The 10,145-nt window shown below is 42.4% G+C and overlaps 1 protein-coding gene across 1 annotated transcript in view; it reads right to left on the minus strand.

The window, feature by feature from the left end:
• Positions 1-8,312, minus strand: part of ARHGAP28 (Rho GTPase activating protein 28) — a 76,504-nt gene extending 68,192 nt beyond the window's left edge. Inside the window, exons 1-2 of the mRNA XM_021386620.1 lie at positions 8,238-8,312; positions 7,886-8,146 (exon numbers count right to left, since the gene is read on the minus strand). Of these exons, the coding sequence (XP_021242295.1) occupies positions 7,886-8,016 (131 nt within the window). The 5' untranslated portion in view covers positions 8,017-8,146; positions 8,238-8,312. The remainder of the gene's footprint in view (positions 1-7,885; positions 8,147-8,237) is intronic.

Genomic DNA, 10,145 nt, shown 5'->3' on the forward strand with positions numbered 1-10,145 from the left:
CACCTTCAGGGAATGCCCTAAGCTCCCTTGCTTCATGTTTCACCTGTAGCTACTGCACAGATTTTACATTTACCTCCATTATATTCAGGCAAATGTTTAGAACTCAAGTTTTCAATATATTTCAGTAACAGATGGAAGTATTAAAAAAAAAGACAGACCTAGACACCATTATTTTTTAAATATCTTTAAATAGACTTCATCTTGTCTTCTTTTGCAAGAATACTATTAAATAAGAAGTCAGCCTGAGCTAACAGAAGAAGTAGCATAATCAGATCAGCCACTGTCTGTAAGCAAAATTATTGACAATAAATACGAGTTCTGTTGGCTTGGTCCCCTTTGCAGTGAATTCAAAGATAAAACTTCCATTGACTGTACATTTCCTTAGTACATATTAACTAAGTCACTGGGTATAAACATAGCTTTTATCCCAAGTTAAATTTCACAGTAGGATTTATTTTCAACCTTTTATTAGAGGAGAATAAAAAATCCGGATCATTTCAAGTTAAGAGTGAATGCTACAACTATCCAGCTCTTGCTCTCATACAAAGTTAACAAAGGATCTGACATTCTCACTCTTAAATTCCCTCTTCACCACTAGGTATGATCATCACTGGGATAGAAAATAAGCCTGGATGATATTTTGTTCTAAGCTTTTATTAGCCAGAGGAAGAAAATCTGATGGAGAGGAGGCTCTCCATCACCTCCACTACAGTTTGCACAGACTAAACCAGTGTTTGGGTAACTGCAGATTCACTGATTTGCATCACTTAGTAAGAAACATAGTACTTAGCCAAATTCAGTCCTTGCAGGAATTTGTTATTCCTTCTCCAAATCTGTCAATTGGAATGCTAGTATTTTTCCAATTAGCTGCAGTAATATACAAGGACTTACAGCTTCTTCCATCTGTGGTGGCAAACTGTGAGAATGACCTGCTGACTGATGTCCTGAGGCTGGGCCCACAGATGTTGGAAACACAGTTCCCCAGCTTGCCTCTTGCTCTGTTCGTCTTTCATCTGGTAAATGATGTCAACACAGTTGGACTTCAGCATCCAATGTAATTTTTCAATATACACTCCCTTCTGTCTCTTTGCACTGGCAGGGCTATTCTACCCTCCACAGAAAGATTTATCGTCATTACTTTGCTCATTATATGCTCAGAGCAATTCCTGCAGTAAGAGATGTTATAAATGGCTTGTCTAGAGCTCAGGTGGAAATGCAGTAATGACAAGGAGAGACTTCTGTCTCTCCTTTGCTCTGCCTTTTTCTGTTTAAACCTCCAGTGTATGTCCATCCTACACTGGATGATTTCACACATCTGAAAATCCCACAGGCTCACAGTAGCCGAACGTTACACATAGCATCCTAAATAAGAAAACAGCCGCTTTCGTACAAACAAGCTGATAATGGGCTCTCTGCTCCAGTGTTTGTTCCGCTCTCTTTCCTCAGAGACCAGAGGCTCTGGCGGCGTCTGGAAAGTTAACAGATACAGGCAGGGGAGGAAGAAATGAATTACAGAGCTGAGGGTTCCTTCACAGAGCATCAGTCTTTCCCTGCATTAATTACAAGGGATGCCAACTCAAGCACTTATGCTGACCTCAGCTAAAGCAGTCCTTCAGGGTAATGGGGGCTCTTTTTCAAACAACCTATCTTAAATCATTTCAGCTTTCGACTTCAAAATCACCACCTTTAATGTCATTTGGAAACCCTTGGCTGTATGTCTCTGGTGGGACTTGGGGGTCAACTGTAAATGGTCCCACAACACAGCGTCCTTTGGTAGAGGTTTCTTTTCTCACTCCTTTTCTGTGCACGCAAGAGGAGAATCAGATTCTTCTCCACCTTTCCCTTTCTCCTGCCTTCCTTTCACTCCTTTTTTTCTCTTTTTGTCTCTCTCTTCAGAGTCTCTGGCAAACATAGGCGGACATGGAGGACCACAATGAGGACTGTTGCCACAGGGAGAGAAAGAAGGAGGCCAGCAAAGGGGCCAACAACCTAAAGAAGATGCCTGGCTTCAGTCATCGCCTTGAGACATGACCCTGACCACTCTTCTCCTGGTTCTTTCAGCCCCCCCCCCACAGTGTTATCTGAAGCCTGCACAGAGCACAGTCCCTCCCCAGCAGCAGATGCACTGCCTGCCAGCTGGAGCAAAGCACCACGGAGTGGCTTCTAGTGCTGTGGTTTGCCAAATCCAGGATGTTAACTTGATCACTTGCTATGGATACTCAGCACTATTTCAGGATGTGTTTCTATATTTGTACAGTGCTAACCAGATGCTTTTCAGATTCTGTCCTAACTAGGACTTCTACTAGTATTCCATAACTCTGTCTTGCAGTTTTCTGTGCATTTAACACAGACTTATTTTGATCTCCTGTGTGAAAGATCTACTTTGCAGCTCTTGACTCCTGGCTGTTTGCTGTGCCAGTGCTGTCAGTGTGCCAGATGCAATCTGAAGATGTCTGAGTAGGGCACGTGGGGCTCTCGGGTCTTATGCTTTTTGCAGGCAGCTCCAGCCCTGCAAAAATCAGAGATAAGTGACTTAGAAATGAATGGGGCAGCTGGCTAAATGCTCAGCCAAACAAAATGATCAAAGGACAGTGCCAGATGTTTCCCATCAGCTCTGCATATGGAGGTACCAGGGAGAGCAGCAGGAGCACCAAACTAAAAAGTAACCAGAGAAGCCAACTCTAGTTTCAACCATAACATGAGGAACGGGCTATAAATACTACATTCCTCAGTGAGGCTCCCAGAGGACATTCTGTAGGTATTTCAGAAAACCTACAGGAAAAGTGTGTCTACTATTGTCTGACTTATTTATACGCATCCTCCCACTAAATGTTTCATTAAGAATTATCATTCCTGACATCTATACAAAGTATAGTATTAAAACCATATTTTAGGAAGCTGCTGAAAATTATAAAAAGTCTTCATTTTTCCACAAAACACACATCTCGCGCAGCCTGTGCCAGTACAAATTTTCCTAGACTACTGTTATGCAGGTTTTTTTTTTTTTTTTACCACTTTTAGTACATTTTAAATTTTAATTTTGTTGGTTTTGAGGCCAAGTTGCTGCAAGAGGCCCAAGCCATTTCAATATTTACTGTAGAAAAGGGGCCAGCTTTTTATTTTTGTCTTCTGGGGAAGTTTATGGTAGAGTGAGATAAACATCCAAAATAGTTAAGGTTGTTTATCCTGCATCACTTAGAAGACATTCTTGACATCACTTGTATACAGCTGAGCAGGGGAGCTGCTCAATCAGCCTGACAGAAATTAAACCCAGATCTCCCAGCCTCAGGGCATACAGACCTTACTACAGTGTGATAAATTCTACTCCTGTTGGGATGAAACCTGAACTGCTCTTTCAGTTCCTCTTGTCACAAGCCAAATTTTTGTGCATAAGGGCTTCTCTTCTAGCTTTATTCCTTTCAGAAATACATTCATTATTTCAGGGCACTTTAACTCACCCTGACATCTCTGTAGCATCTTAAAGCTAGCAAGAGGGGGATGAACATTGCAGAAGGATCCGGTGCCATGCTCGTCCAGTAATGTAATGACTTTGCTATTGGCCCCAAGTCTGCAAGTCCTAGAGAGCAGAGCAGGGACCCTTGAAGCTGTCAGCAAGCAATTCGAGGTGACACAGAAACTTCAGAAATTTTTCCTGTTCTTATTTGAGTCTCCAGTTTAGTGACGTCTGCTCAAAAGCCACCCTGTGCAGCAGGAGGAAGGCATGCTGAACATAAAGAGATTGGACAGGAACTTCCTAGAAACAACTGCTAGTGCCAGACTTTCCCTTGACTAGAAGAAAAGCTAAGCAGAGCTCCTGGCTGCATTGCTCAGTGGTGCTGAAATCCACTTTGTCCTTTACCTGTTTAGCAAGTGCAAACATTTGATAGTACATATACAGTCTCTTTGAATGATTATTTATTATAAATATGTTTATTCTATGCATAAACAGGTTTAAATCTGATCTAAACCTATTCTGCAGGAATAAAGCCTGTTAACAGTGTGCCTTTTCTTTCCTCTGATTCTGATTTCATGCATATCCAAGCTTAAGCCACTCATTGCAATAGAAATATTTGTGATTTGCAGTGCGGGATGAATTCTTTGCTGGTAGATATGCTAGTAACAAATGGGCTGAGGAACTCACTAACTCTCATATTTGAGTCAAGAAAAGCTAGAGCATGACTCACTCAGGAATGCTTTGTACTACCCTAATTGCATAATTACCTTAGAGGGCTCACTGGCCATTTGGCATAGAGGTCATTCCTGTTTCCTCTGAGCACAGGAATAACTCCTCCTAGCTTCTCACTTCTAGCAAGCAGGACAAAAAGAGATGTGACAAAGACATATGGCTATGGCACCACTTCTCCTCTCTATAACTCAGGCGCAGTATTTGTGCACAGCTACTAAGTCCTTCATTCTTTGAAGTGAGGTTGGAAAAATGACCAGTGCTAAACATAAAGAAACACTTTCACCTTTACATTGGGACAGTGTCTGTAATGAAAGGGGTAGTGTGATATTCTGAAGTATTTGGTACTGATACTTGCGGCATCGGAGTTCTAACAACGGGGATTAAAAACAAGTGAGGAGGATGTCACAAGCACAGGAGCCTTCCGCACTGTATTCATATTCTGTAGAATTAGACTAACTGCTAATAGTGAAAGAAAACAGAGATTGCTCTATATCTAGTTCTCAAAAGCAATAATTAAAAAAAGAGATATGAATAATATGAATGTGCAATGACAATTGCAATCATGTAAAGCAGTTGACAATAAAAGTGATGGGACCAAAATGTTCCATGAGAAAAGTGGGGAAATGAACTTGCTATTTGCATAAACAGAATGAAAGAAAGATTTTGATGGAGAATTCTCCTGGACATCTGACAATGTCAGCAGTGCTATTTTCAGCGCTTATCCCATTTGTGGAACTGGTGAAGCAAGTCTGTGGGTGGAAAATAAAGGACTACAGAAATTAATGATATAGATAGCTGAGGAGGAGATATTTAAATATCACTATAGATATTTAAATATAGCTAGTTGGTCCCCCAACTCTCTCTCATTCTGGAGAATGGATGGAATTGGTGGTGTCTTTTCTTAACCCTCTTATTAATATTACAAAACACTAAATTCGCAAGCTAGAATTCTCCCTTTGCAGATCAGTAACAGTATCACCGTGTAGTCACGTTTTCATTCTTCTCTCCTATTTGGTACACCTGTGAAGTTACTAACCATCTTTCTTTGCATAGTGGTGTATCTTCCACTCCTAGTAACTCAAGCACATCTTCTCCTCTCCTCATTACAGTCCACCATTGATATCACTTAATATATAACTGGGCAAACACGTTCCCCTTCCACTGGGTTTATGAATGGTTTACCTGTGGTTGCTATATTTTGTGTTGATGCTAATGCTGCACAGGTATGTTTTGACATGCACACAGAACGTCTGCCTGATTGGCCCTCCAAGAATTGCTGATGAATGTGAAGCCAAGTGGTCTGACGTATTGTTACTTTATTAGTGTAAACTTTGGCATCCATGGGCTTCTCAGCTGCATACTTGGGTTGGCATGAATATTTAAGATCACTGATTTATTTTGAGGTTCATGATAGGTACCTAAATATTTCCTTCTTTTTTTTTATCAGGCCTTCTTTAAATAGCAGGAAGCAGAACAGTTTAATGGCGACAGAGGCTGCATTAGCTTCCCCTACTGTGAGAAACCTCTGCTTAGAGAGTTCCCAAAGTGAAAGTGTTTGCAAGAGAAAACATAACTGGAAGAGTCTCACATCAAAGCCTGGGCCTGGTAAGTAGAGTTGTTCTTCTGATATGAGTGGAACATCACTCCAAAGCTAGAGATATGTTTTGGGGAGATGAAAGATCCTGATTCGTAAACTGAGAAAGAACTGATGTGCAGTTTATCATATAAAAGGCTAAAATCCAAGGCTGATTTTGCTCTTACGGATGTGTATCTGAAGAATAGACTTCATTAGAGCTACATCCAACTAAAACCAACACAATTCAGAGGAAAGCCAGGCTTTGGGTCCTAACTGTTTTTGTTATCAAACAAAAAATAGACAACACCTCTGTTTGCTGCATGCTTTTTCAAATCATTCTGCTGGAGCTGAGGAACCGCACGCTGCAGTTTGAGTGGCTGCCCTGGGGATCAAGGAGCAGAGTCTATAGAAAATCTTCTTGCATTAGGATGGCAGCAGGGGAAACTATACAGAAAATGCAGTCCAGGAAACTTCTTTGAAGATGAAGTAGGGATTAAATGAGAGCCCATTTTACCATTTGCTAAAATACTCAGTGCATTTGCCTTCATGGACTCTGCATTCCAGAGGACTGCATGCTGGGTTAATAAAATCCCTCTCCTGAACAGCCTTTGGAAACTCAGATGGTCACCGACTGCCCATATGGCAGAATTTGGCTATTGCTGTTAGACAGCTGCAGGAAGTCGAAGACAAGAAAGAGGGGACAGCACCAAAATCTTATGAACATGCACATATACAGAGAGACATACAGCTTTGCCTTACGGCAGGAGGTTCCAAAATATGTTTCTCATCAAAATGCCAGGATCCTCCTTTCTTTCTTTCAGGAACAACAATTTGCACTTCTGCTTTTCTTAGGTGATACATATGTGATTTAAATTCTCATACATTCTGGGCTTAAGTTTCAAGGGTATTCTAAAACAATGAGCACACCTACCAGAAACACTGCAAAACACCACATTTCCATTGCTCACAGACTTAAAGAGAGGCTCAGTTTAGCATTCTTCCTTGGGGAAGAAATGACATGTTCCCCACTAACTCAATGCCAAACCACTGCTCTCTGATTTGAGTAACAAATGCCATTCTGTCTGCTTCTAAAAGCCCAGACTGTTTCTTTTCTTAACATGAAATTGTGTGTTTTGGTACTGCTCTCAACAACAGTTTAACAGAACAAAGGAGTTATCTTTATGAGACAGACAGGGAAATACACAAAGAACAGGAAGATGCAGCTAACCTAAATAATGACAATGAAAATAAAATAACCATCAGGCTATAAATAAACAATACGAAGTAAATATCATTATTTTTATTAACAGGAGACACAAACTTAATTCCTGGAGACAACTACATCTATTTTTTTCTGAGAATTTAGTTCTGGTTTCTTTTAGTTTTGACACAGACTAAAGTTTTCTACTTTGTTCAGTTTTTACAGTATGAATTTCCACATCACTTCTACTGAGCAAACTGCACAGAACAACTACTTATGTTTAGGAGAAAGGTCAGATCTGGGGCAATAAAGTTGCCCAAACTGTTACATGTGCAAATGCGTGCACTCATACAGAGGAGGGAAGCATACATACACACAACTGTGTTAATTAAGACAATACTTAGTTTCCTGCATCATAAAGGAGTTTTCTTATTTAGACCAGATCTCTAACAATGCAATCTCCCATTGTATGTATGGGGGTGTGCAAAGAAGCAACTGCAGCCCACATAAAGGCAAGAACTGTAGCTGGTGAGTGAACGAGGAAGGAATCAAATAATCACCTAAGCCAAACCAGGATCAATTTTCTGGGATCCAGCCTCAGTCACTGCAGCCTCCTGGTTTTCCGAAAGAACCTGAACAGATGCCTGGTCCACGTGCCAATCTTGCTGGGATTCCCAGGCGGGAAACTTGCTCAATCTGTCACTTCCACAGTTTAAAGCAAGCACTTGAATTTTCCACTCCCAGCCATGACCAGCAGTGCTGGGCTGAATCACTTCCCCGGCTGGAGGCGAGCAACGTGCGAAGTGCCAACCAAGTGGCCAAGCAGCGCTCTTAGGCTGCCTCAGCGCACAACCAGCAGAGCCTGCGGCCCACCCGGGCACCACGTCAGGCCACTGCACTGCTCCCGACCCTCGGCCTTTACCTGCTGCCAGGCGAGCGGCTAGAGGGGATGTCCTGCACGAAGCTCTGCTCCATACCCGGGATCCTGGCGGGGCTGTGGGGGTGGTAGGCTGTCAGGACCACGCTGCCCGAGTCCTTCATCTCCATGGTCATAGGTACATCTCGGTGACAAAAGCGCCGTCGAGGGCTCCTGTCAGGAAAGCAGCGCACGCCCTGACCCCACTACTGCCTCTCACTGCTGTTTGCTGTCAGGAGAGTGGAGCAGCCTGGCCCAGCAGTCTCCCTGTCAGGAAAGCTGAATTAGCATACATTCAAAAACACCGCCCACAAAACAACCCACAGGGAAGTTACTGCGTCCCTAGGAAACCAGAAACCTGAGATAATCCTAACATGGCTCTGTGCGACCGGAGTGGGGGGGAACCTCTTGCTTTGTTCCTTTTTGTTTCAGAACTCGTTTCTTAATATGCCTCGTGCTCCCAAATTAGGCACGGAGAAAGGAAGTTATTTGAGTGGTGAGTGCTACTCAAACATAAAACGAGGTTTACCAGCACAGGGACTGACATTTAAACCACATACATGAGAGGCTCGGGAGCACTCTATTTAAATAATTATGAAAGTGTAACCTTGATTTCCTATGTGGCAGATCATTCCTGCAGCAGGGGACTGCACTTATGTTCTCCTGAACAACAGTGGAGCTCTCATTTTGCCTGAATACTGCTGTGTGCGTAATTAGAAGGGCATCGGGAAATGAGAGAATCCGTTTTACAATAGCCTGTGTTCATCTGGAGCAAATCCATAAATAAATACACTCCAAGACTCTCGGTGTTTTTTTCAGGCTTACTTGTGATCTTTGAAATGATAATTAATGATTTTGTTTGAAAGGAAAAAAAAAGCAAAAAAATCAGGGGGGAGGAATTAACACTCAGGAAGAACGGTGTAGAAACAATGAGGAAACTTACACAGCCCTTTATTTTCCCGTCTCACTTCTTTAATGTTTTTTTTTTCTTTTTTATTGTTTTGTTAAGAGAAGTCTGTTCCTGAAAAGTATTGTCCTGCTTACAAAACTATGGGAAGGATGCTCCTAATTTTACTCTACAACTCTGCATACTGCTTCACAGCCAAAGTTCTTTGGGCAGCTTGTGAGGATGTGGATGAGACAACAGTTTCACAGCTGCTAATGGCATCCCCAGCACTCATACAGTGCAAAACACCAGTTGGGGTCCTCTTTCACATCCCCAAATGTGAAGGGGTGCACTGCCGAAGAGCTACCCAGATTCCAGTAGCAGTCTCTCCAGATGACAGGGTAAGGCAGTCTGATTTTGAGAGGCACAAAAATGATTCATCTCACCTCCACCTTCCCCATGAGCTTCTTATCCTGCCTGGAGGAGCATGACCATTTCGGTAAAATACGCTGCCGCGACTCATGTAGGCAGTGCCCAAGTTAATTTTCAATTAGCCAGCATAGGACACTGATAGCAGCACACTTGGCAGCATTTCTTGCCAGACTCACCCAGGAAGCATAAATATTTGAACATTCAGAGCCTCTAGGCTTGCTCTTGCTGCACAGTTAATATGTCCTGGATTAAATACTATAAAGTCAGATTGCACAGCATAAAATCAAGGCTGCTTCTGTGGCAGCACAAAAGCCCTCTCAGAGCCTTTGGGTGGCCATATAAATGTGTTGAAGGAGAAGAATCTGAGCTAACTCTTGAAGTGTTGCCTACACCACCCATGGCATCACGACCATATCCTGAAGTACCACTACTGAGGACTGCAGTGAAAGCACAAACCAGTGAAGAACTCATGGTGCTCCATGACTAGTGGGAGGGAGAGGGTCTGACGAAATTAGGATAGGTCTTCATGGGTTTGAACTCTGTGGAGCGCTGACTAAATGTCAGGATGCTGTTTTGCTGCTAAATGACTAGGGAGGCTGCTGGAATGTCGTTTTTCTCCTTTCTACAGTGGATATACGTTTCCTTCCTGGATAAAGAGGTGAGAATCCCACTTCTTGGATAGAAGGGGAATAAATGTTGCCTGAATCATGGAATCATAGAGTCATTAAGGTTAGAAAAGACCACTAAGATCATTTTTTCCAACCTTCAGCTCATCACCACCATGCCCCCTGTGTACTTCAGTGTCACATCTACATGCCTTTTGAACACCTCCAGGGATGGAGACTACACCACCTTCTTGGGCAGCCTGTTCCAATGCCTCACCACTCATTCAGAGAATAACCTTAATATCCAACCTAAAAAAAATATGGGACACTTAACAAATTTGTG

Source organism: Numida meleagris, chromosome 2, assembly GCF_002078875.1.
Source record: "Numida meleagris isolate 19003 breed g44 Domestic line chromosome 2, NumMel1.0, whole genome shotgun sequence".
NCBI classification, from domain to species: Eukaryota; Metazoa; Chordata; class Aves; order Galliformes; family Numididae; genus Numida; species Numida meleagris.